This window comes from Haemorhous mexicanus, chromosome Z (genome assembly GCF_027477595.1).
Source record: "Haemorhous mexicanus isolate bHaeMex1 chromosome Z, bHaeMex1.pri, whole genome shotgun sequence".
Classification (NCBI taxonomy): domain Eukaryota; kingdom Metazoa; phylum Chordata; class Aves; order Passeriformes; family Fringillidae; genus Haemorhous; species Haemorhous mexicanus.
In genome coordinates, this window is record NC_082381.1 from 76888388 (window position 1) to 76916227 (window position 27840).

The 27840-nt window shown below is 41.1% G+C and overlaps 1 protein-coding gene across 2 annotated transcripts; it reads left to right on the forward strand.

The window, feature by feature from the left end:
• The first annotated feature begins 2611 nt into the window (after nucleotides 1-2611).
• On the forward strand, nucleotides 2612-27654 carry DAB2 (DAB adaptor protein 2). 2 transcript variants are annotated; one of them, XM_059873548.1, is made up of 14 exons: nucleotides 2612-2808; nucleotides 14703-14829; nucleotides 16037-16176; nucleotides 16787-16885; nucleotides 17197-17328; nucleotides 19325-19408; nucleotides 19936-19983; nucleotides 20174-20236; nucleotides 21026-21655; nucleotides 22514-22661; nucleotides 23258-23785; nucleotides 24222-24313; nucleotides 25194-25258; nucleotides 26012-27654. In XM_059873548.1, the coding sequence occupies exons 2-13, from the start codon at nucleotides 14736-14738 to the stop codon at nucleotides 25251-25253; spliced, it is 2118 nt and encodes a 705-aa protein (XP_059729531.1). In that variant the 5' UTR covers nucleotides 2612-2808; nucleotides 14703-14735; the 3' UTR covers nucleotides 25254-25258; nucleotides 26012-27654. The 2 variants fall into 2 exon arrangements, with proteins under 2 accessions (XP_059729531.1, XP_059729530.1); XM_059873547.1 differs by having other exon boundaries at nucleotides 2613-2808; nucleotides 25191-25258; nucleotides 26012-27455.
• Nucleotides 27655-27840: the final 186 nt, after the last annotated feature.

Below are 27840 nucleotides of genomic sequence, written 5' to 3' on the forward strand. Positions count from 1 at the left end.
TATTTAAAGTTCAAATGAAATTCCAGTATTCAAAGTGGGAGGTTAAGGAAAAAAAAAAATGTCCCATATCTGTCAGTGAAAAGTTTAATTATGGACAAGATGACACACACATAGTAAAGCACACAAAGGCAAAAACATCTCTGTGGAAGCGCATTCCAATAAAATCTTAAAAGATTACTTTAATAATAAACCATGCATTCCTGAGCAAGCCATCGCAAGATTAGCTACCAGATTGCTTTGCTGCAAGCAGATTTTTCACAAACTGTTATTGATACCACTTTCGAGGCATTCATGAAAGCCGATGTCTTCCGAAGGTCTCTGCACTTCAGTGGGGTTTTTCGTGCTGCTACCACAGTTCCCACCCAGACTGGAATCCTGGTGATCCTAATGACAGGCTGTGGTTTGGGTAGAGTTAACATCCGGAAAGCTATAGAAAAACTCACTGAGGTGAAGGGCTCCAGCTGCAACTTCAAGATAATTTTAGACCTGCTGAAAAATGGCTTGTGTTTGGGAAGTGCTGAGGCTGATACTGTTTTGTACAAAAAGCAGTTAACTTACACAAAAAAATCCTTATGTGGGGGCTGAGCCTATGCCAGCAGTAGTAAAATTGGACACAAAAAATACAAGAAAAAAGTCATAATCTTGGGAAACAGCACTCCCTCTCTACTACAGCCTCTAAATGGTCACTCCTAAAGTCATAACAGCCATTGTGCATTTTATTTTGGTTTTGCTGTAGAGAAATAATTTTACTTTTCATAAAGTATAAAACATGTCCTCATGTAGTGCAGTATAGACAAAATAACTGAATTCCTGTGGGGCTTTCTGCCTGGATTCCTCCTGCATTCAGAAGGCGAGGCAATTCTATTACATATGTTTAATGCAACATTTCTGAATTTTAGCATTCAGCACAACAATGTGGGACGTCAGGGGAGATGTTCTTAGCCAATTTACAAAAAAAAAACCACAAAAAAAACAGTGCATTCCTTCATTTTTTTTATTTTCCAAGAAAACCATAACTTTTCAAGTCAGTTATTAACCATTTTTCAGTTTTTAAAAAAAAAGTTTTCCTCTGAGGCTGTTAGTGATGTTCCAAGTGCTGGTGCATATTGAAGGACCTCTTGCCATTTCTGTACTAGATGTAATTTCATTGGCCCTCAAAAGGGCCCTTAAACTGCTCACTTCTGACAAATGAAAAGCATTTTCCTTTATTCCAAATTCAATAACAAATTGTATAAATCATATCTGTAATCATCAGTGGGACTAGTTAAGGTATTTTGGTGAAATGTGCCAGGAGTTTGCTTGGGCAAAACACAGCTGATAATCCTACTTATGCCAGCTCCAGGCTGGCCTGTTTCATAGGAGTTGCTTTGTTACTGCACCACGTTTAAAGCAAGCACAATGTCAACCTTCATGTCATCCTGCCTGTGTGTCTCATAAACGATGCTGAGCTAAGTATTATTCTCTAAAATACTTACTGCCCCAGCACCAAGAAGCTCCAGTCCTGCTGGTGGGTGTTTAGCACAAGCTGTTCAAAACAATGTACAGGGCAGCGCCAGCTGTACAAAACCAACATTGTTAAACATGAATCTAACTGTGTCCTGAGGAATTCAGATCTAATCCTGCAAATACCGACGGGTGTGTAGCCAGCAACCTGCTAATTGTAGCAAAATCCTCCCTGCTTCTGCGGCATGCACTTCCTTCTGTGAATACTAGGCCAGGGCGTAAAAAGACGTTTCTCGTGTCCTTTTTGGTTAAAATTAGCACTTCTGAGATGAAAGGCTGATACAGGCAAGTGAGACACAACTATCAGCTCGTACTCACCTCAGGCAATGGGAGGAATAGCACGGTCTCGCTGTTCAGGAAAAATAAGAATACGATGCCATATCTAGAAAAGTGTTGTATCATTTAGTAGCTTTGGATGAGGATGTTTCCCAAATGCATTTTGGGCCTTGACATTCCCAGCAGTAAAATAAGCTTGTGTTAAATATTTCCATCTTTTGAACACTTTGAAATATCTATCAAATGTATTTAACCAGCAGGGAAAAAAAAAAAAAAGTATTGCTCCCTTTTTTTTTCTCTTTTTTCTTTTTTTTTTTTTTAATTGGGTATTGGTGCACACCCAAATGCACAATTTTGAACAGAAAATTAAAAAAAAAAAAATTAAGCTAGGTTAACAGACTTGAAAAGAAAAAAAACCTCATTCTGTTACAAGGACAAAAATATCATTTTTTTATCAGAGGTTCTTTCACACAAGTTGTAAAACAGCTGTACTGCTCTGGGGGGAAAAAAACACCCTGATGGATGTTTGAATAAAGATGAGTGGGAAGTACAAAGGTCAGGTCTCGATGTGACCCAGAAACTGAATTGCACTGACCCAATATTTTGGTTCGGCCGGTCACAGATTAAGGGAGATGGAGGGTAGAGAAGGCGGGACAATCTGTGGGTGCCACTCGAGCCCGTGCCCCCGCAGGGTCCCCCGCGGGGCTCCGTGCCCCCGTGAGAGGCCGGCCGGGCCCCAGCTCCCTCCCGCCCCCGCAGCGGCGGCCGGAGCGGCGGCTCGCAAGGGGTTAAACTTGTGAGCACCGACACGTTGAGGGGGAGTAGCCAAGACCAAGCAGCAAAAACATCACAGCGCATTCCTGGGTAGTCGTCAGCTGCCAGCATCTGATTAAAACCATATCGCTCGCTGTGAGTGGCTAACTAATCTGAAGGCGAGAGTGCAACCGAATATTTAACCGGGGCCCCGGTCCCAGCCAGGCTACCGGCTGCGGTCATCGGATCATGCACGGAGCGGCACGGATCTAGCCTGTAAGGAGCTTTGAGCGCTGGGCTCGGCTCTCGCACAGCCGGGAAGGGGGTGAAGGAGCTGTCACCGGGGAAGGGAGTTTTTTGGGGGGTTTTTGTTTGTTTGTTTTATTTTGGTGGTTTTTTTGGTTTTGTTGTTTTTGTTTTTTTTTTTGCGACGACGTGACATTGGGCGCCTGCGGCGGGGCGCGGGGTACCCCTGTGGGGTGGGCGCTGGCACGGGCGGGCGCTGGAGGGGTGGCGGTGTGCGCCCGGCCGGGGCTCGGCTCCGCCGCTCCCGCAGCCGCGGTGAGGAGCCGCGGGGGCCGCGCTGCGCCGGGAGGCGGCGGCGCCGGGGAGCCCGTCCCGCTGGGCTCTCGGCCCGAGCCGGGCTGCGGGCAGCGTGTCCCGGCTGGGGTGGGGGAGAAGCCGCCCGCATCCTGCTCCCGGCTCCGGCGGGGCGGGCGGCCGGGGGAAACACAGGAGTGAAGCAATATAAACGCGCGGTGTTGGTTTTGTGTGTGGGGAGGATGGGGTTGAAACCATGAAGTAGATTAACTGTGTAAACTCTAAATTTCCTGGGTTTTATAGCCAATTAGTTATAATAAATAACTAATATGAAAGGATCTCTCTAATAGCAGAGATAATGAGAGCACAGGTTAGGATGCTGTGAAGCAGGAGTAGGGTTCTGGTTTTGGATGGAGTGTCCTTGCTGTTTTTGATGGAACACTCCTCTCTCTGCCGGTGAATTTCTGCATGATACTTCAGTCTGGGGTAAACTGGGATAGCTGTAGTTGTTGACATTTTTCTGGAATTAGTCTTCTACTGTGACAGAGAAACTGGCTTCTCAGGTGATGATGTATCAAGTCTAATGTCCATTATATGGTGACACTTGATGGTGGCAGTGCAGTGAGCCATGAGAGAAATGCAGGTGTGGCCAACATAGATCTCCTCAGGTGGACTTCTCTGTAAAGAGGTTTTACCCCTCAATAATGTTGAGACTGATTACTCAAATGCTTTCTTCAAATTCAGTGGTAAGGCTGATGATTTAATTATTTTGATAGTTGGGAATTTTAAAATCGTCTCCTAATTAAGCTAGTTTGCCTTAAAAGGGAACATTTGTTTCTTCAGAAGTCTTTTGTAAGTTTCATAAACAAGGCTGCCCAAAAGTAACCAAATCTGAGAGCATGAAGGCACGCTGAATGCTAAAGAATGGCCACAGGTATGCTCTAGGAAGGTAGCACTTTGTAAACAGACAAAAATTAAAGATGCAGATTCAATTAGAGAAAATTAATTATGAAGGTGTGTCTTCTAGTTTGCTGTGAAGATTTGACAGGCAATGTTAAACTGAAAGGATGACACTGTGTCTGATAGTGACCTCCTAGGCAATTATAATGCTTTGTGTCTGCTTCCATTAGGACCTTCCTGGAGGTGAGTGAGGCTGGATACATGAATTGTAATCCAAAGATAATCTTTCCAGCTGAGCACTCTCCAAGGGGGTCACCCACCACATCTGTTCAAAGAATCACTGCAATTGCATCCAGCACAATGCTTCTTGAGGCACAATCAAAATTCCCTGGCTGGTGTGAGGATGTGGTCACATCTGAAGCAGAAATTTTTATTAGTACTAGATTTGTTTTGGAAGAAGGACAACCAAATGGTAGCAAAGGTGAGGAGGATGAGAATGCTAAATCAATGTCAGGTGAACCATCAGAACAGAGACTTAACTAGCAAACACCATGATTTGGTGCATAGGAAAGCTCAGTATAAAATGGAGTGAATTTTTGTGAAGATAAAGGTGATTGTCTAATCTGCTATATGCCTTCTACAATGCCGCTAAGTATCTCTACACAATCTATTTTATCACTGAGAAGAGCATTACGTGTTAAACTACCTGCAGACTTGCAGACCAGTAGCTGCTATAGATGTACTTCTTATTGCTCAAAACCTCTATTTCTCAAGCAGATAAGCGAAGAAACACTGAGCAGGTGATTATAATGTATGGAAAGGGTAAATTTTTGTCTCTGGGGGAAAGCAAATAAATGTACTTAATGTCACAGAAGGGTGAATCCAATGTGGATGCTCAGAAATCAAAGTTGAAAAGGCACAGCTTGAGATATGATATAAAAGAGCACCAATATACTGCAGTTGTCGGATATTGTTGCCAAACCTGCTAATTTTTCTCTTATCGATGCTCTCCTTTCCTAGTAAACCTCACACTTATAGGAAATTTGTGTGACCAGCTGGGTTAACCCTGGGAATGCTTGTGGAATTTATTCTGCAAGGATAGCAATATGTGACCATTACAGAAGCATGAATTTGCCTGTACAAAGCAATAAATTCCACATCTAGAGAAAGCCAGCTTGATTGGAAACAGGGCTGGTGCAAATTCTGCTTGCTGGCTAGATTATCTCAAATGAAGTGTTGAAGCAGCATGAAGGTAACTTGTAACCTGCAAGGATTTTGGTGAAAAACTTCAGATCTTGCATGCAGACAAAAGGATTGTTTAGAATGAAGGTGATACCACTGGGATCAGGGACTGCTGAGAGATCTTAATGCGCTTCTGCTGTGAAACACAAACTGGAATAAGCCACTACTCGCTACCTCAGCATGGGCTCCACAGAAGAACGACTTGAGGTTGTGTTAAAGAGATCAAATCAAATAAACTATCTGAGGATTGTAACTGAGAAGAAAAACTGGCATTAGAAACCTGATTCTGAGGCTGTGCTTGGGTTCAAGGGTCTCAGGGTTGTAAAGAAGCTGGATGAAGCACAGTGTCAGGCCTAGTCAATAAACCAGAGGTACCAGTTTCAACAGGATTATCTTGTTTATACAAGCTGGGCAGTTGAGTGCTGAACAAGGCATCTTCTCCCTCCCAGGTCTTCTCAGCCCTGGCTGATGGAGACATAGACCATTCTAGTCTCTCCTCATCTGAAAGACTATGCCTTACATATGCTCTGGAGTGCTTGAGGATGAAGTGTCTCAGCTGAAATGCCCTGTAGATCTTTGCCCGTAATTATCTGTGTGATTTTAAAATTAATTTTAAAAGTTTTTAATATAGCTTCATAGCTGGTGCACGTCCCCTTAAATCTAAAAGCTCAGACATTACAGGGCCAGTTAAGGACAAATTATTGGCCTTGGAGCTGAATTTCCTGCTGTTCTGTCAGTTCATGTTGCATCCTTAAGCAATAAGATGAGGATTATCTCTTCAGCAGAAAAAGTAGGTCTAAGAGACAGGGTAATGGACCTTCACCTTGAAAGTCAGGAGGCTTCATGATAATGTCAGCTAGGAAGTTGTGCCTCTAGCAAAATCTATTCAAATCCTGATGCTGATATGCCACACATCTAATAATTTTAGCCCCATGGCTAAAATGCCTATGGATTACACTTTCCTCTTGGAGGGGCAGAAGAAGTTGGGAGCACTAAGGATGCCGTTTTAATATTACAACCTGTTTTTCTACCTTACAGATCTCTTCTGTGCCCTGTGAGAACACGGTCATTTGTGCTTTGAGGCAAGGGACAAAGGTCACTGTATGAGTAAGGACTAGTTTTCTAGTAGCTCAGATCACAGATGTGTCTGCAAACAATGGCTGATGGAAGGTAAACTCTAGATATGGCACTTCTTCTTGTACGCTTCTGAGAGATGGGAGCATCCCTATAATATGCTGTCAAGACTATCACAGAGATGGAAAATTAGAGAGACCCTGGTCAAGATTGCTTTATAGTCTGGATTTATGAATTGTAGTGTAAACTTCCTCTAATATGTGCAATTATAATTACTGGTATGGAAACTTACTGTAGAACAGTCATCTATGAAACTCTATCAGCTGTTCAATAGGATACCTACTGTAAGAACTGTAGTGGAACTCTAAAATTCCTGGTTAATCCTTTCTTACCTCTGGTACAGATCTTTCTGTATTACCTTTTTAGATTTGAGTCTTGTGTAGTTATTCATTGCCTTTCTTGCTGCGTGTAAAAGGGAGGGCTGGGGGCCTTGGTAATAACTAATCCTGAAGGCAAGTGTAACACTTTTATTAAGCAATATGCTTCATAATACTTAACAAGACTGGAACTGCTGTAAAAGAGCCTACAACAAGTAGGCTCTGCAAGCAGAATTTTCATCAGTCTTCTCAGAATACATAATGAACATAATTTGCATCTCCTACAAGAGGCAGTATGGAGTGACTCCTGTGGCAGTAACTGCTGCAACAATTTGTGTATTGAGAGGCACAGTATCTGGGGGGTAGGTGGAGTGCTCTTCAGTTGCTGCTGAGATGAATGTTTAATGATAGGCTTTTGGCTGCTATGGGCTAACTGGGCTGGGTAAGCAAACTGCCGTACTCAACAACATGGCCAGCATTACATGGGTTTAGGCTGTGTGAATGCAAGGATAGTACAGGAAAATCCTACTTATCATACAGATGAACTCGTGAACCACTAGAGAACACACTTAAGAGCAAGCTGTGCAAAACATATGCAATTTCTCTCAGTACAGCTTGCATATACCCAAACGGCAAAGAAGGATAACTGTGCCAGCAGCAGACAGTTAACTGTATGCAGCTGACATAACCTATGATAACAGCTTCAATATGTGTCAAGTTCCTGCTCTGAGAAGGAGGGGTGAAAAGCATGATTGTTGGCAAGAGTCCTTCACTATACTAGCAAGGAAGAAGATCAGAAACAGGCCTTCTAGGCAGGAGGGCTTTAGGAGTACAGTTGGAAATGAAGTGTTTGATTTGTTCAGTTCAAACCCAGTGGCGTCCGAGTAAACACTAGCTGCCTTGAATCACTGTTTTGAATCAATGTTGTTTGGTATAGCCAGTGAATCTCAACAAGGAATATTGGTAAAAGGTTAAGCTGTAGGCACTGCAGCCGTATTGCTTGAGACTCCTCATCCCATGGGCAGGTGATGCTTTCCTTAGCAATAACTACAGCAGCTAGCTGAGCTCTGGCTCAGGTGCTGCTAATTTGTGAGGTTTCAGAACTGGAAACCAGAGAGAGGTATAGAGGAGTGCTCCCATGGCAGGTTGCAAAATACGCTGTCTTTCTTGAAGGCTGATAGTAAGAAAATGGATAATTTAAATATTTAATCTAATTAGTCTCTGTTTCCAAAGTAATAGCTCTCTATCAAGAAAGGTATTCCAGTATGCCCTTTCAGTTTTTTCCTAGGAGAAGAGTTTGGAGTTCAGATGTTGGTATTTCTAGTACTAAAAATGAAGGATTTATTAATTCAGTAAATTAATGATTAGGTCACCATAGCTGATGAACAGAGATTGGAAAGGCTGCTATCAAGCCTTGTTGCAGCGTGCTCTCTTATTCCTGGAACAACTCATAATTTAAGGTGGACTAGCTAGATATCTGGGCCCTACCTTTGGTTACTGAAGTTCCTGGCTGGAAAATAGTTCTATCAAACACTATGACAGTGCTAGTTTCCTTCATATTGTGATTAAGTCTCCAGGGAACCAGATAGCATGAGCTCATTAAATGCTTTTCACTCGTGAATTGGTATTGTTCCATGTGTTCATCAGGTACAGCTAATTTAAACTGGTCATTACTTCTCTTGAGCCCTCTGCTTTAATCTTCCTGCAAAAGATATATTTATATCCATGACAACTGGAAGAAAAATCCAAAATAGAACCACGGCTGTAGCTGGGTTGACAAGTAACTAATTATCTGTTCAGAAAGCATAGTAGAATGATAAAAAAGTACCAATCCAATTGCACCACTTGAACAGTGTGGCCTGTTCCGTTTCAGCTGCTAACTTAGTGATATTCTCTTGGCTATGATTCAAGTGTGTATGAAACACTTTCAGGAACTTGAATTTCTATGTTCTTGCTGAAAACCAAGAGGTTCACAGGAGACTGATGTGATGAGAACAGACTGTTCTGTTCAACTGATGAAATAGCAGCTGGCAAGTTGGCTGAACGGTGAGCTCTCTGTGTGGTTTCACAGGCGTGATCCTGCACCAGCAATAGTACATGCCAACATCTGTAGCTGACACAGCTAATTAGTGCACTAAGATCTTTATCTGCTTTGTAGCTGGTACTAGGGAAGGGAGCAGCACGAGGGAAGTTTTCCCTGATGTGTCTAATGCTGCACTTCTATCCTACTAAGCAGATGAAGGTCACCCCTCCCTGTTTCTCATTACTGGTTGTATACGATGAACACAGCTGGACTATACTCCACACCCTGCAATATACTAAGTGATGTTGCAGTTTATTCCAAGCTGGAGTTGGTGTTGACAGAGGAAGCCCTTGGCATAAGTCTGCCTTTAATACCTCACCAAAGTACCAATCCACCCCTTGGGTAAGAAGGCAAAACATCAAACAGGGCTTGAAAATAAAGTTGCACATTGGAAGTTCCCTAAAGTAAAATCCTGTTATTCTAGAAATACTTGGTCCAACAGGTAAGGGCTTGGTTTAACTAAGTCACTATATCAAGCAAATGATCTCTTGAACACAAATCACATTTCTGCCAACCTACAGCCTAAGCAGGACAGTTCAATAGGATTTTTGAACTGAGTGATGGGTGCATTATTAATCTAAGCCTTACTGAATTGCGGGAATGACAATTAGCTGCACTTGCCAGGCAGTGTAGTTTAATATCCTTTTCATCTGTCTCTCTTACAAGACAAACCATGGGACCTTTGGTTATACTCAGAAGTATAAAAGTATTTAGTCATCTTTCTGACAAGTAATACTGCTCTTGCATTCCAGACATGGCTAAAACTGCAGGTGAATAGTTCCCAAGCTGTCTATGAACTTTCTTCTACTACTTGTCTTCAAGCAGGTATTAGTCACGTGTGTGAGTGCATCAGATATAACCTGCCTGTGGGTAAGACAATTACTTCTCATCAATATTAGCTGCTGTATATGCCAGTTCATAACAGAATAGTTTTATTGTTTTAATAGAGAAAACGGGCTAATGTTAATGCTTGCATCAGAACAAGCATCTGCAATGTTCCATCTAAATCATTGTAATCTCTTGTGTCGTGTTACAGAAAGTTTATTCAACTTGAACTCTTTAGACACTGTCAGATACCAGAGCAGTAGGTGTTCTAGCAATGAAAGAAAACATTTAAGATTATATTTTATTTGACTCCTCAGCATGAGTCATCCTGTTTAAAAAGCAAAAGTCTGATTAGTACTTTTACGGTTTTGATTTATTAATGCATGCCTAGGGCTTCTCAAGGCTACTACCATTGCAGCAGGAGCTAAGCAGAAAATGTGATAATCAGATGGGGAGTTGTTACATGTAAATGTCAGTCAGCCCTACAGGGGCTCACCCAAATGCACTACTGTACTCTGATGTGAGCAGAAGGCTGCCAGTCAAGATGATTTACTGATAACAGACTACTTGGCTTTACAACTTTGACTCTTGCTAGTCACCGTGTGAATTGCTGTTTAGCCATTAGTCTATTTTCTTAGCTTGAAAACAAAAATCTTGAATTCACTAGCACAGCCTTCTAACCAGAAGAACCTGAGTAATCCTTGAAGAACGGTGGGGAGGAAACAACCTGCCCCAGAAGCACGTTCAGCAGTTGAACTGTTGCTGTGCTTCCTGTTACTAGTTCCTCCTAACTATATTTCACTTGGCATTAAAAGCTCCTCTTGTCCTCTTCCAGCCTTACAGATTCTAATTCAAGGTTAATATTTACATGCAATACTTTTTAAGCTGAATCATGTACTTGTAGGGACAAAGAAGGAGCACAGGCTGTGAAGAGGACAAAGTATTGAGCTGCTGAGCAGATGTTTAGCTTATCTACCTCTGACTTTTTGGGTGTCCCTAACCTCTTCTCAGATAATCTCCCATCAACTTTGAGACATTTATATTTGTCTGCTGATGGGGGAAAAGCCTGTCTGTTGGTGAGGAATTCTTTTCGGCCCTTAATTCTATGACAAATTACAGCCATGATGAAGATTCTCAATTCACTTGTGCACAGGACAAAAACATAATCATTAAGGGTATCTACCATGTCGCCAGCCCTTTCTCAGATAAAAGATATCTACAAAAATATCTCTAAGGGAAACTAAATGTTTCTCGAGAAAATTGTTCGGCATGTTCTTCCAAGTCTTGCTAAAAAACAGGTATTTCAGGGATGACTTGTCATTACTGACAGCCCTCTCTGCAGAGAGTTCAGAGAAGACACCAACAGTGCAGTATACCAGAAGTTATGAGACTGACTTTCCTGAGGTAACTGTGTAGAAATGAAGTACAAGTTTTGAATGGAGAGTAGTCTGACTTGAGACAGTTGATAGCAGATTGTACATCAAGGATTGTGTGTTGAGAGCCTGACATGGTGTTTTTCTGAGGAGTCATCAGGATCCATCTGCTCTCCACAGGATAGTCCCTGAAGGAAAGGAGGAAGATACTGATAGTGGTCTCTTTACAAGCCCTGTCTGGAGTAAATTTAAAAGTGGGTGAGAAAAATGTGTATGATACGTATGTGGTGATACAGGCAGAGCTTGGTGCACTTCTGTCAAGGTGGCAGCATCTGTAAATCTGTACTCTTTGGCTTTTTGAAACAGCACATTCAGCACAGCAATGAAGATGGGCCATACAACTGATTAGTGAGTAGTTAAAAGGTGTGCTGATACCAATGGACTCATCTACATGGATGAGATTCAAACTGCTTTAAGCTAAGGGCTGACATAGTTGCTGGGGTAATGATCTTGTTCTTAACTATGCCAGCATATCTGAAGGCTCAGCTGTCCTTTCACCCTTGCACACAAGCACATGCATCTCTAACCTTGCCACACTTGCTGGCTGACTCTTTTGAGATGACCTCAAACTTAAAGTGTAAGAAAACAATTTGTCTTGTTGCCTTCCACTTGCAGCTGGAGTAAGGAAATTCTAAGGGGCTGAGTACTGTGAAGGGAAGCCCCCAAGAAAGAAATTGCAGATTTCAACTTTATTTAAGTTATTTGCATGTTAAGCACACCAACATTTTCCACTAGGATAACACTTAAGTGTGATGAAGTCCTTGCTGAGCTTTAGTTTGAGTGTAAAGCCCAGAAACTGTATTTACTTGTGGTTGAGGCTCTTTTATAGTGAGCAGAATAGATTACTGCTAGCTCAAGCTACATGTTTCTCCCCACCCCAGAAAAATTTTAAGGTGAAGATGGAGACAATTTAGTACTAGACATGTGGCTTAACTCAGGTATCAAGAAGTAGTTATTTAAAATATGAACATGTATTAAGGTTGCCTTTGTCTATCATTGGTTCTTAGTTTCACTGACTCAGTTGTTTCTGAGGTGATTTTCAAAGACACTAAGTTCTCTGAAGGCATGATAAATGACCATCATGTACTGCAAAATCTCACCAGGAAACATGAGTTTTGGTAGATCGCAGATATCAGAGTAGGTCCTGTAAATTAGCCAGAAGGCCCTCACTAACCTAAAATTGCATTGCTAACACTAACAATGAGCTTTCCCATAGTAAGTCAGGGTGTTTGCAAAGGTTCAGCCACACTTGGGTGTATCCCTGCCCATCTTCCTTCACTGTGGGTTTTTTTTGCTATCAAAAAAAATTTGTTCTATAAAAATTTGTGATCTGATTTCCATACAATGGAGGCAGATGGCAGCGATGATCAGAGATGCCTTGAATGCAAAGATGGTTACTGCACGTATAGATAGAGACCAATTTACAGTTGTCAAAGTGAGGTCTTGCTTGTGCATATTTGCTCCTTCCTAAGTTATTTCTTTTTTATTGCCTCTAAATTTTACTTCAACATGTGATGCAAGTTGTATAGCAACACAGCTGGGTGTAGCTCTGCTAATTAGAGGAAGAAGGATCACTGACAGCCAGGATTCAGTGCCTTGAGGTTCTTATTTTTTCTTTCCAAAATGGAGCTAGGCAGAAGTCCTAAAGCTATAACTCAGCTTCTTGAGAGCACATCTTATTTTTCTCTTCTGTGTGTTTTCCTTCTATTCTCTCAACAGTAATCTTCCATACAGGAGTGGGTGTTTAACTAAGGATCCAACCTTAACTCTCCTTTCTTATTTCTGAAGGACTTGATAAACCTAGGGAGGGATTCCTTATGCTTATGTCTAAAAGCTATCTCTACTCAAAACTATACTATCAGGCAAACTAGCTCAGTTACTCTGAAAGAAGAATTCACTTGACTTCATTTTATCTGATTAAAATGTGGATTTCAATAGGCACACACAATCTGTTTTAGCACTGTTGCAAGTATTCTGCAAAATCCCTGTGGGTTTAATAGTTGTCCCCTTGACCCTTTGTCAGAATGGACACACAAGCCACTCTTTCAGTGATAACATTTCCTAAATAACCATGGCTTGCTAAACAAATTCCTCCTCTAACATGTATTTCTACTCAGAACCACTTGAAACTTTCACAGCAACACCTTTCTTCCCTTGCATCAAATGTTCCCCAACTGTGGCCAGATAAGTTGCTTACAGAGGAGAGCAGGTATAGCTGACAGTTCTTTCCCATTTGAGCACCCTTATCTCTGTTGATTTACTTGACCAATGCTAAATGCAATTCACAAACCATCTGGTAAGAAGCTAGGTCTAATTTTGCTTAGATTAGCTAGTTCCCTAAAGGCCTTCCTCCTGGTTAAATGGAAATGGAGGCTTTCAGGGTGAAATTCTCTCTTTAGGACCTAGGAATTTGTGTTCTTCCTGGGTTAAGAGTCAGTTAAGAATTCATAGCCATTCCTCACTTAGTGGCAAGCTGGGTGAGTCAGTCTAGTTAGCAGTAAATTGGAGGAGGAAGGGAAGGCAGGAGTGAGAGCAAAACCCTGAAAGTACATTTCAAGTAATGGGTAAAGCATCAGCTGTTACTAAGGCAAATGAGGAATTGACTATTGAGACTTACAAACTTCTAATGCAAGGGGTTATGCAATGCTTCAGTAGCTCGTATCTACATACAAATTGTGTCTCAAATGCTAGATAAAAGGGATGGCTTGGTCTGGAGCAGCTTGCCTGGATGTAGGGTGAATTAAAAAGGACCCCAATTATTTAATCACTTAAACAATTTCTTGACTTCATTTGTTATCCTAAAATTCAGGGGACTAACTGCAGCCATTGCAAAATCCCAGACAGAAGACTGATAGAATGGTACCAGATATAGATATCCAATTCTTTCTGGCTTGGTTTAGATCTTCATAACTCCATAAAACTGCTCTGAGTACCTCTGTTGGGTAAGAGTGAATGCTTCAGCTGTGTTGGAACAAAACATGGTGACTGTAAATTATTTTTTAATTTGTGTCTCAGAGGCAAAAGGGTCATATGGCATAGAGGTAAGTCCTAAAAGTCCACAGTTTCTTTTCAGTTTGTAGGGTTTTTTAAAATCTTAAGTTTACATGATTACTGTTAAGACAAGCGTGTGGGGGGTTTGGCTTGAGGTGTTTTTACTGGAGCAGTCTGTCTGCAGTCTGAGGAAATTATTTGGTTTTACCTCTTGGGTGGTATAACCTCTGACTTTTGCTGGTTGTAAAAGCATGAACAATATCTACTGGTATCTTCTGGGTGTTTTGATGTCATCCTCATAGGTGCTTGGAACAGATCCTAGCAAATGTTTCTTGCATTCTCTCCTACACTACTTTAGAGATGCTGCTGACAGTGCTGAACAAGAATAGACCAAAATACCTGAGGTTCTTAAAACATAAAAAAAGCTAAAGATTGACAGATTAAAACATGGTGCAAGTACAGCCCATTGATGAAGATCAGTGTGCCCTACTGCTTAGGTATTACTGAGGTGAGAGTTCATCATCTCCTGGCCATGACTTCATGCTCTGTGTAGTCTGAGTCAGACTTGCCATATGATCACTCCTTACACTTTCAGGCTTTGTCAGGCATCAGTGTGCAGTGGAACTCAGTTCGACTAACAGCTCTAATATTTCTTCTTCAAGGTAAAATATTATTTCTGACTTCTAACTGTTGTTGGTTCTTAAGCCTACAGTGAACATAACTGGCCACAGTCCCATCATGTCTACTGAAGCTGAAACTACTGCTACCAACAGCCAGCCTGAACAACAGGCTCCACCAAAGGCACAACCTTCAAAGAAGGAAAAAAAGAAAGGTAAGAAATGCTTACCACATGAACATCTCCTCTATTCTGTGTCCTTAATCTTTTGCATTTGCCTATACAATATCACCCTCCCACTATTGCTGGATAACTCTGAGTTTACCACCTGACCAGAAGAGTGAGTAAATATGCCAGCATAATACACTTAAACAGAAGTTAGGGGTTTAGTTTTAAAAACTTTTTTCTAGCCTTAAGTTCTAAAGCTCTGTGTTCCACTGTTAAGTAATTTGCTGATACTGACAAGTAAGCAAGAGCCCAGAGAAGAGAGATTCTCCTGAGGAGGTGACCAGACCCTGGAGCATCATGGTAGCTGTTAGTCTGAACTTTAACCTGACTCCTCCCTACCCTCCAGAAGGCACATTACAAATACAAATTATGAATACAAATTCTATTGAATACAAATTCTACTGCAGAGAAGCTAGAAAATTCATTCCATGAGAATTATTGTATATCAGATAATAGATTTTTTGATAGATTAGATCCTGTAAATATAATTATATCATATAAAAATACATACCTAGGAACATACTTGAGCAATGTTGAGCATGCAGAGAAGAAAAGCAAGCAGTTCCTAGTAGCAGGAACAGCAGAAATAACAAATTAGCTAAAATCCCAAATGCTTAGAATGAAAGTACCAGGACTCATTGTATGATGGTGCTGATATCAGGTTCTAATATGTGAACTGGGAGGCTCTGTTTTTGTGCAGCAAGAAGAGATCTGCTTGCATCAGAACATGGGGGTAACACCTAAGGGCCTTACTGAACACCCTGTATGGCCATGGGAAGTACCATTTCTGCATGGTGTTTTTTCTTACTTGACTGTTGCTCTTCCACATTTCAGTCTTTTATGTGGTGAACAATTGTTCTGAAGCCCCCAGACATTAAACACTGGGCTCCACTCTTTGAACTGAGGCCACATTCTGAAAGAGTACTGTGACCTTAAAGGAGTACCTGTCTTGCAGTGCACATGGATTGTTAGTCAGCTGTGCTCAAGAGACAGTTCTAACCTGTACTTGGTGTATACTTACATGGTGTATAGTTTTTTTAAAGATGATGAATCTCAACATAGCTGTTTCTATCATAAAAAACAAACAAAAAACAAACAAAAACACAAACAAAAACAAAAAAAACCCCAACGCACCCAAATGTAAAAATAACCTCAAAAAACAAACAGACCTATCAAACCTTTTCTCTGTCTCCAGGGCCAGAAAAAACAGATGAATCTCTCTTGGCTAGATTCAAAGGTGATGGTGTAAAATACAAGGCTAAACTGATTGGCATAGATGATGTTCCTGAGGCAAGAGGAGACAAAATGAGTCAGGATTCAATGATGAAGCTGAAGGTAAGGGCTTGATCTGTCATGTAAGGAACAATCTCTGGTTAACCTTCAAAAATCAGATCAGTCACTTTGGCAAAATTTCAAATACAGTGTATTGGTCACATAGTTACTAATGGCACCATCTATGGATGCCCGTACTGAAACCTCTGGCTCAAAGGACTTTTCTCTGAAAGTCTGGGAACATTCTTTTGGGTCTGTAGGGATCCAGTATGAATGATGGCAGTATGGATCTCATGACAGATTATGAGCTCAGGTTTTGGAGGGGAAGGGGGGACTGCCATGGAATTTAACACTGACCTCAAAGCACAAGTTGGCATCCTGTGTCAATGGTGATACAGTCAAATTAAAAAATAAATTAATCCCTGCAGCAACAAGGACCATTGCTTCTGTAGTGCAGAACACTCACATAATCAGACTGGAAAAGCAGGTAAAGATGCTACTATACAGCAGTTTTGTGGACTAAAATCTGTTTTAAAGCTCCAAAATATTTACAGGGGAAACCATCTAGATCTGTGGTATCACTTTACACCTAAGCATTCAAATGTTACAAAGAGCAAGTTAAAGCTCAATCCAACAGAAGTCTTATCAATACTTTGGCATTCATTCTGTTTAGGGAATGGCAGCAGCAGCCCGTTCCCAGGGTCAACACAAACAGAAGATCTGGGTAAACATCTCCCTCTCTGGTATCAAGATAATAGATGAAAAAACTGGGGTAAGATAAAACTTATTTTCTTAATGTGATTCTCAAAGCTAGTGAGGCACCTAGAACTTAGACCAATATGAATAGATTCTTATTTGGGCACTATACCTCACTTCCACATATAAAAACTGGCTAGTGAAATGTTTGTAATGCTGAGGAGTCCTGTCAGAAAGACAGCTGCATCCTATTGTGATTAATCAAAGGCTGATGAATCTGAGGTTTGGACTGAAGATTTTTCAACAGTCATTCTATCTACAGAGAATAGCAGCTATTATATTTCCAGAGAATTAAACGAATACTTTTTGGTTTTTTCCCCTTTCCAGGTCATAGAGCATGAGCATCCAGTAAACAAAATCTCCTTTATTGCTCGGGATGTGACAGACAATCGTGCCTTTGGCTATATATGTGGTGGAGAAGGCCAGCACCAATTTTTTGCCATAAAAACAGCCCAACAGGTGTGAATCAGACATTTTCTTCCACGTGCTATGGATAATGCTGTTGTGTAAACATTAAACTTGTGATAAGGGTCTAGTGTTTTGCTGGTAATCCTACAAAATTCCTTTGGGGAATACCAGCATGCATGGATAGATTTTATCGAAAGAAAGACAATAGGAATTGACTGTGTCCCCACTGCCTTCTATCTTTTACTGTTTCTTTGTAGTCCAGAATAAAATCACTCAAGTAGTCTTGGTTACTATGATTAACAATGCTTAACTTGTCTATGAAAGTCATTAGTGAGATGAACAGAGCCATTAGCACAGGCTTCCCACTGTGAAAGTACTAATTCTTAAGTAAAATAGCCAGAGCTTCATTCTGAATTAACAGAAATATAGAACTATGTTTGTCTACTTCACATGATGCTTTGGCTTGTGCAGCAGGGAAACCACTTATTCAATTGCAACAATGATTCTGGGGCCTGTAAATGACAGGTCTGGTCCTCCTAGGACCTCCTAATCCTAACTTTTTGGGAGGGATTCTGATCCTTCTGTGATAAGGTCCTCACATGCAGAAATCCTGTGTGCAAGGTTAGTCTCTCTGAGGGGAATCTCAATACTGGATTCTAGAAAAAGCTACTTAAAAATACCACTAAGAATTATGCAGCTTCATAAACGACCTGAAGTTACGTATTTTTTATTTATCAGCTTGTCTTTATAATGATTTTCTAATAATCACTATAACGATTTGATGAGCCCACACTTCAAAGCTAGAAATTTTTTACTCATTCCTGCCTGCCCTCCTGGGGAGCCTGTTGGCAGCTTTGGACCCACTACAGGTTCTCCACTGAGGAGCTCCTTGTTGGAGCATGTTAGTACTTCAGTAACAGCTATAAGGCCTTCTTTTAAGTCTTCTTATTAGTTTGTCAGCATTCTGACCAATAATTGTGTTGATTTCAGTGGAATTGTAGGTTAAGCACAAAAGCCTTTTGTATATACTTTGGAGTCTATTCCTTCATTTCACCACGGGGTGCTGCTTGCCAGCCTCTCAGCCCAGCCAGGCCTAAGACAGCTCTTGACTTGCTGCTGTGTGTTTTTGTCATAAATTTGTAAGTAAGGAAGCAAGTAATTTTTTGTAAGGACTTCTGCAGCTCTAACCTGCTGCAGCTATACTCCTTGTTAAAGCTGATGATTCTTGCAATGGCTCTTCCCACAGCTGCATGTCTACACCCCTTGATTAGGAGAGGATGGTGCTCAGGTGACAGCAGTGAGATCTGTACAAAGGATTCTCTGCTTGTGCCAGTGGTAGTGGCAGAAGATGGGGAGGTGTTCTACTCCAGACACTGACAAGCTGCTGTATGCCTGACACAAGGGCTCCAAAGCAATGTATCTGAACTCACCACCATCTCAACAACAACATTCCTGTGAATGGATGTGCAGGGCATGCTGTGCCTTTCTAATTCACATTAATTCACACTAAACTGTCATCATGTCACAGATCTCATTTAAAGCTGGTTTCTAAAACTTTACACATTTGAGGTGACGATAATCTTACTTTTGCTATTTGTACACTGTTTAAAATAAAAGTAGTATTTTATAGAGAAGCTTTCTCTGTGTTCAGTGCTAGAGTTGGTAGCAATAGACAAATGCAAAATGTTCTTCCTCTCAAGAGACTACCAGAAGGCTTGGATATATTTTGCAGTGCTAGGACTTGCCATGCACTTAAGAAGTATTGCTATCAGCTTCTTAGCAAACACATAGCAGGTCAGCACAAATTCATGTACAGCCACTTCTGTAGAGTTAGCAACAGTTCTACACTACTAGTGTTCCATTCCCCTTGGATTGTGCATAAGCAGAATCTTGTATGAAGACTAAACAGGTCTTTAAACTAGTGCTTTTCCTGTTATCTCAGCCTAAGTCTTGCACCATTTAGGGAAGTTTGGCTTGTTGCACAGATTGCAGCAGTAGAAGTCCAGGTAAAAGTAGTACATGGCCTAATGTCTACAATCTTTTCCAGGCCGAGCCTTTGGTTTCTGATCTTAAGGACCTCTTCCAACTAATTTATAATATGAAGAAGAAGGAAGAAGAAGAAAAGAAAAAGGTGAGTAAAAATATAGAAACTTCATGAGTCTGCATAAAGCTTGTTTCAATTTGGCTGACTTTTGGGCTCTTGTAAGACTTAACACTAAGCTCTGCCTAAATCCAGAAACACTGGAAGCTATTGGTTGGCAGTTGTGCCAGCTCTCTGGCTGCCTAAGTCTGGTGAGCTCCTCCAAAGTGAGAGACTTTTGATATTCTATATACTGTTTAGGTATTAAAAATCTTTTTTCTTTAGAGTGAAGAAGTAAGACTGAGGTAGGTCACTTCCACTCAGCCTCTGTTGATTAGGTATGCTGCTGCACCACATCTAACTTTTACTTTCTTTATGCTGTCAGCATTATGAAGGCAATGTCAGATGCCCAATTACATCAAAATGGAAGTGAAAAGGGTCAGTGGATCTAATACTGAGTAGTATTCTCTCTCATGCTTCCCTTCCCTGTCACTTTCTTTTTAAAGCCCACAAGTTCCTTGCTTAAGGCAAATTTTGAAATTCCAATTATTTCTGACACTGTTTTCCATCTATTACAGAATGATGGTGAAGAACTGCCTGCTGATCAAGCTGACAAAATGAAACCGGTAGGTTAAATTTCAAAGCTTTTTGTTGATGGCATCAAAGAGTTCATAACTGACTGTCCCCATATTGTGTAAGAAATGCAGTGTTTATAGTGTTTACTGTAGATTTTACAGTAAATCTGCATGATGCTTGATTCTTTTTCTTGTGAGAGCTCTAACAAATACCAATACTTTCAATATTTCTGGTTTCAAGGGAGTTGACCAGATGGACTTGTTTGGGGATATGTCAACACCCCCTGATATGAGCAGTCCCACAGTAAGTAGAGTCGAGCTTACTTGCCTTGGCTTTTTCTTTAAAAGCAAATTTAGTCCTAGTACTAAGTACTGGTTTTACTGAGACATCTGCCTAGCAGTCATCACTACTGGGGTAGGGCCATAAAAGTCTCCACTTAACCACTAGATGTCATTCTAGTTCTTCTACTAACATCGTTCCAGCAGCTCTAGCTCAAAACCTGGCCTAATTGCACAAAAGAGAGCATAAGCCTTATCATAGTTCAGTGACCCCAAAAATCCATCATTCTAAATCTGGCACACTGTAAGCCATCAGCAGCACAATGCAGTTGGTGCAGTCAACCCAGCCAGTGACCAAGTCTTACCCTTCTCCTGCGTGCTTGGTGGAGAATTAGCATGTTACCTTCCACTAGCTCTTCAGTGTTATTCTGAAGCTGAGACTGCAACTTGAAATCATACTAAGGCAGTGTGATTTCACAGCTTGTCAGAACTAAGGACTAGAACTCAAGCAGAGTCTTTGACTCAAGTCACTGCCTAGGTGTAATTGGTCACTCTACAGTCACTAAGTTGAAGGACAAGCATCTGATATTTAACTATGAGATCTGAAAACAGATGTTTCAGTATTGGATTTCAGGGACGATATAGCTGTAATTTGACTATAGACAGCAGTGCTTTCCTGTGTGATTTTGAGTATTTACTGGTATTATGTTTTGAATACTAGGATCTCTTCTTTTGCAGCTATTTTCCTTGATCTTTTTCACTGTGCAGCAAAATCTATGTATAACTAACTTCATTTTTCTCTCTGAAAAAATAGGAAGCTAAAGAGATTCTGTTAGTGGATTTTAATTCTGAAATTGAGACCAAACAAACCTTTGCAAAAGAGGATCTCTTCTTGAATGGCATCACAGCCTCTCTTCCACAACCAAAGGCACAGACACCCTTCTTGCCTGAGAGTTCTTTCTCTACCAATCTCAGCTTCTTTCCTACACCTAATCCAGACCCTTTCAGTGATGATCCTTTCACACAGCCAGCCCAATCTGCACCACCTTCATTTGATTCTCTAAAACCTGATCAGAAGAAAAGTCCAGCTACCTTGACATCAGGGGGTAATGGTGATCCAAATGGTGATATTGACTACTTTGATAAACAGTTTGACCAGATTTCTAATAGAACTGGCAAACGAGAAGCACTAACATGCCAGTGGCCACTTGAGAGTAAGTCACCTGCAGCAAGAATTCCCAATGTGATACCAGAGAGAGAAAGGAATGGCTTTCCTGAAGCCCCAACAAACCTGTTTCTGGAAGGTGCTTCCAAAGGAACATCTCTGCAGAATGGAGTAAAACTGGATTCTGAAAGCAATATCCAACTCATGCCACATGAGCCTATAACAATTAGCCCACCACCACAGAGTACCAAGCCAGGAAGAGGAAGGAGATCCGTCAAGGTGAAGAGTGTTCAAATAATTTATGGTGATATGCATGATTTTATTTGGAGAAGCTGGGTGAAGGAAGCTTTTCTTTCTTATTACTGCATAACTGGCTACCCAGCTTCACAATATGTCTGCTTCTGCCTGCCCTGCTCACACTAACCTCTTTGCAGCCAAAGTACCTTCTAAAATCTATGAATGAATGCTTCATAGTAGCTATGGTCACTAAATTCTATACTCTCTTCTTTAATGCTGCCATACTCCTGTAAAGGTCTGGTAAGTATGCTGCTATGCGTATTAACACTTGATATCATGCCAGAATCTGTTATGATAGCAGTATAACCTTTTATGATGGCAGTATGCCCATCAACCTAGGGTCTCATAACAATAAGATACTAGTACTGGCTTACCAAAACTCATGTGGTTTCTCAGTATTTGCATACTGAAGGAAATTTCAATGACTTGCCTTATTAGGCAGTGTGGCCCTGGATCAGCTTCATTTGTCTTGTACTCAAATTATGCAAAACTCCTGGCCTTGCCACAGCCACAGGGGTTTCTGCAGACTAAGCAGTGTAGTTTAAAGGGGTAGGGTGCAGAGGGAAGCTCACTTATATCAAATAATTCAGCCATTTTAAGTACTGCTCTTCTGCTGTAGACTTGTGAATATTACATATTTTATCTATTTAATGCCATGTATCTCCATAGGCATGAACAAGAGGGAGAAACTCTTTATGAAACTCCTATGCTCTAAATGATATATCAAAACTCCCTCCTGTGCTTTAGATGAAAAAAGTCTTCTTTGGACTCTGGACTAGGGAGCCCTGATTGTGCTAGCTCGTGTTCTGCTACGGCATCTCACTTTTTTTTTCTTTCCAGACTGCATCTGATGACTTGTTCAGCTCAGATTTCTTTGTGCCATCTACGGAGAGCCTGAGCTCAGGGGCGCAGGCAGGAGCTTTGCCGACTAACCCACTGGAGCTCTTCAAAATAAGTTCTACCACAGCATCTCCACTGGCTGCTCTAGGTTAGTTTACAAAAGTAAACGTTGTGTTCTACTCCAAGATATCTGCTAACACCAAAACATGGATTCTAGTTTTCCTTTACTTCTTGTGTAGTGCTACACCCTTTAACCCATGTGCTGTTTGCCCTAAACTATTGAGTTCTGCAAATGCTAAACTCTGCATCCTCAACTGAATCAGGATTAAAGCAGTTAACTCTTTTAACTTTGGCAGCAGATTCCTGCTTCAGGTACACAAGGTTCCAGTGAGCCAAGCACAACTTGTGAGGTCAGGGTAACATTGCTGCACAGTGTCTTAATAATCATTTAAACAGAAGCAACTATATGGCAAATCCACCTGTCACTTCCGTGCTAGAACTATGTTCATCCTTCCCTTACAACAGCCTCAATTTTGTCCTTGCAGCACTGAAGTGCAGCCAAGTGAAAAATTAAACCCTTTCTCCCACCCCCTTTCCCCAAATGATTTGATTTGTAAGTGCAAATCAAGTGATTTTTGCAAACAGTACATGAAAATCTTTTGCTGGTACCGTTTATGGAATTGATACACTCCTGCTTGTGGTCTTCAGATATCTGAAGTGCTGTGTAACACAATCTCCCCCCAGGTGGCTTGCCAGCAACTTCATCACCATGGACCCCACAGACACCTTCCTTCACTCAGACTACATCAGTCTTTCATGGGTCAATGATGCCTGCTCAGTCTCCAGGATTTGCTCAGCCACTTGCCTTTGGTACTCAAGCAGTGCCAGGCTGGAACCAGTCTTCATCTTTTGGTCCCACACCCACTCAGCCTTCTGGTCTCTGGTCACAGCCAGCACAAGTTACACCGAGTTCTTGGGCACAGCCAGCTAGTGCTGTGAATCCATTCCAGAGCAGCATGTTCACATCTTCAGCACTCCCAGCTCAGACAGCCTCAGCACTGCCTTCCGTGTCAGCAACGGCGAGCCCACCTCAGCCCCCACCCAGAACTACACTGCAGAAGGAGCTGTCCAAGAAAGAGAGTGATGCGTTCATTGCTCTGGATCCACTTGGAGATAAAGAAATGAAGGATGTCAAGGAAATGTTCAAAGACTTCCAGCTGACGAAGCCACCGGCAGTACCAGCAAGGAGAGGAGAGCAGCAAAGCCTTTCAGGTGCTCCAGCAGTTACTGTAGTAGTAAAGCAGGCATTTCTAAAGACAGTACCTTTCATGATGAAATGGCAGCTAGCAAGCTGTCTGACTGGTTACATTTTGGAGTTAATGGTTACTGAAATAGAAGTTTGAAGGGCTGGCTCAACTAGGAAATTAAAGACTTAGCAGCAGCATGGCTGAACACTGACACCTAGTGCCTAAATTATTTGACTAGAACGAGGTAAACCTAAGTCCGTACTATGATAGAATTTCCATCTGATTTAAGCTTAGTGAGGGACAAGCAGGAGTTAATATTGTGACTCAAAGTCACTCTAAGAAAATTCCAGTTAATTTTTTTCGTGTTTCTAATTAGATGAGCTGTGGTGTTGCTATAGAAGCAGACCTGAGTGGTTGTTTAATCTGTCAAGTAATTATAGCACTATGTCTCTCTTTTTTAGAGCCACCAAAGCCTGTTCCTCGACAAAGTGTGTTGCCAGCTGAAGGACTGTTTGAAAATCAAGATAAAACAGACCCTTTCAGTGCCTCATCTGTAAGTAGTAAAAAAAAAAACAACAAAACAAACAAATAAAAAACAAAACAAACTACAAACAAACAAACACCCTAACACCAAAATGCCCAAATGACATCACTACCACAAAAAAAAAAAGGCCATCAAACCCCTTTTTTTCTCATTAATCTGTGGTGCCCATGTTTGAGCACTAGTTTAGTTCTGGCTCTAGAGGCCATACAACAAAAAACTTTTGCATCTTTGAGGCTAATATGTGATCTAGCAGAGGGTATCTGTGGCAAGAAGGTTAACAAAGGTTAACATTATTCCGCTTGGCTTGGCACCATAACCAGTTTCCCATGGTGCAAAGTTCTGTTCTGCAAAGGACTGGGACACTCTACAAAAGAGTATCACAATGTATCTGCAGAAGTGCTCCACTTTGGGTATATATAACCCTCTTTAGAGCAGACTGTGCCATGTGCATTGTGAAGCTCTCTAGCTGAACAAATAAGAGGTTCCATGTTCAGGACTCTGTAGAGGAGAAAGTGGCTTCACCAGATCACTCGATTTGGGACAGAGCACTTGAAGCCCTCAGTGAAAATTCTGGACCAGTACCAGAGTGCTGACTTATGACTTCTAGCATTTGACTAGAAAATATCCCATCATGACTCCACTGGTTCTAAAGGAGTGTTCAGTAGCAAATGGTTTTCTGAAAAAAAGTCCTTGCCTTGGACTAGCATAAAAGCTAACATGGCTTAGAGCCCCCTTCTTTTGTTGAAGCAGTACAGTAAATGTGTGTTTAGCAGGAGCTATGAAGTATTCTTTTCAGGTGTTTGAACAGGAAATAGCTCATATAACCATGCAGTGTAAATCTGGTGAAAACTGGAAATCCACTAACAGCTTATCTCTCTTTCCTTAGAAGGAATCTCAGAATCCACGTTCTGGTCCTTTTGATGATCAATTTGGCAACCCATTTGCATAGATCAGGTAAGTCTTCCACTAATAGGCTAACCTACTTCATCCTCTGAAATTTATTGAGGAAATGTTTCATGAACACATTTATAAAAACTGCAGTAGCTTCACACTAATGCTCCCTGAAATATGGTAAACAGTGCTTGGAGGAACTTCTGCTAGAGTACTTCTTTCAGACTTGTACATAGCTGCACTCTAAGCCTAGCCAGCTTCAATTTCTTAGAAATAAAGACTTTATTCTTCCACAGATATAAATCCCAAGCCCACAATAGATCTAGATTTCTTTCCCTGAGGAAAATTAATGGCTTTATACATACTGCAGAAATCAGAGGAGTTGACTTTAATACTTTCAGATATCGGTAGGGGAATGTTAGCCTAGAGTGCCCTTTATACAGCATACTGCTTTCTGGAATTTAATCACCTCAACAAGGGCAGTTTTGGACTCTGGGTAAATTGGAATAAAACTAGAATAAGGCTGCTAGACTGCTAGACTCGTACTCTGATTTTTCATCAAAAGCTGTTACAAGTGCTTCTGTTTCTAGAAACTAATGTAATTTGAAATTTGATACCATTGACTGAAGAGCATGACCTACTGATCCAGCAAATCTTCTGCCATACCTTTTAGTCTTCCCCTGAAATACTGTCTAGCTTCTGATAGAAGACAAGTGTTGCTATTTATTGCTTTAGTTTTGTTCTCAATGGCTCTGCTTAAGCAATAAAGCCACAACTCATAACCATTCTAACACTGATTCCTTTCCATCATACTAGGTGTAACCAGAAAAGGACAAATGGAATAACTGGACCTCTTCTCAACATGATTTTTCTGTGTTTCACTTTGCTGTCTGCTCTTCTTGCTGATGTTTCGTGATGTCTGCATTTTAAAATATATCCAGGTGGATTGAAGCATGGACCCTCAAAGAACATGCTGTGAAGACAATAATTCAGGGCAAAGCGAATGGGGATATTGACTCACGCTGAAAACCCAAATTCAAATTGGTGGATGTTACCTTTTACTTTAGTTCTTTGCACTCCACTAGAGGTTGGCAGCACTGAGTAATATATCTTGTACCACTTCCCTTTACGTAGCACTTACTGTCCCAAAATAGAGGAACTTAATGTACCTAGGGGAGAGATGTTGCCTCTGCATAAGGGTGTAGATTTAGTAGTTGAAACTCCACACCTTAAACAACTAGGTCAGTTGCCCACGATGACAGCAGCTGCCAGTTGTAAAGTAGATGCTATGGAGTTCTAATTGGTGACTGGACAGATGACTTGGTCTCCTAACCAGAAAAAGGTAACTATGTCTAGAAGAAAATAATCTAATATTCGTCTATTTAACTAAAAGTAAAAGCATCATTCCACCAAAAATGTGTCATTAAGGGACTGCGGAGTCTCTAACAGCACTGCTGAAGCCCTGAGTAGTAGAGGCCTACACTGTAAGCTGAAAAACTTCTTGCAGAACATTTAGGTAGCTGTGGACACTAACTGTTGTCTTGGTGCTAATATGGCAGTTTTCAGGGAGGGAAAACTACTAGGATTATTTTCCTGTTAAGGTGGCTTGGCAAAATAATAAAACAAGCAGGTTGGGTTCTTGCTTATATCTCTGTGAATCCCTGATGTGCTCAGTTTGATTTGTCATTTTGTGTACTGGGGTATGTTTCCAGCATGCTAGAAAACAAAAACACCAAAATGCTTTCACTCCATGCCCAGGTTCCTGGTGAACAGATGCACCACCTCTGTGCCATTAATGTGAGGTAAAAAAAAAATCATCTCTTGGAAAACTTGCCTTTTCTCAAGAGCCTCTTTACTAACAAGTTTTGGAACCAGTTACAGCTGTCTGTGACATCTACATTCTTGGCCAGTGGTGATGACTGATGTGTCAGAAGTTTTTCTGTTATTGTTAGGTATAAACTTGAAATGTTATTGTTAAATCAAATGCCTAAGCCATTGCTAAACTGGAGAGCTAAGAAAGTCAACTTGAATACCGCCTTAGTACCCAATTCAGCCAGTCATACAATTAGTCTTGTATACAAACTTCTCTTGCACTTTCTGTAATGCAAAAATGTTTTTAAAAATTTAAAAAAAATCATGAATTTAAGTATTTGTTTCAAACTGGAAATGTAGAAACCTATTGATGTTACACTGTTATATAAAACTGTAGTACCTGTTACTTAATGGCATTAAAAAGAAGCAACTCTTCATACCAAATGAACATCAGTGTGGCTGTTGATTCTGTCCTCTGTGACTCAGTCTTGTGGTCTAGTTGACAGCAGAAGTTCAAAGCCTGCTGAGAATCATTCCTCACAGGTTCTGTAGCTGTCTGATGGCAAAGTGTCTCTCTGTAACTTCATCTGTTCAACAAATGCTGTGCCATATTAAAAAATAAAAATCTCAAACTGATTTAGTAAAAACAGTCACTAGAACTTCGTACCTTCGGCTGCTCAGCCTGAGCTTGCTGCTGCTAAAGATGCTTTCTTGCTTCTTTCTGCAGGACTAGGGGAGCTGAGTACTTAAATTGCACTGCACTCAGATGTTTCAGTAATTCAGCTTGTATATTCCAGCTTTGCAGGAGATCTAAACTGATGCTGGGAAATCTC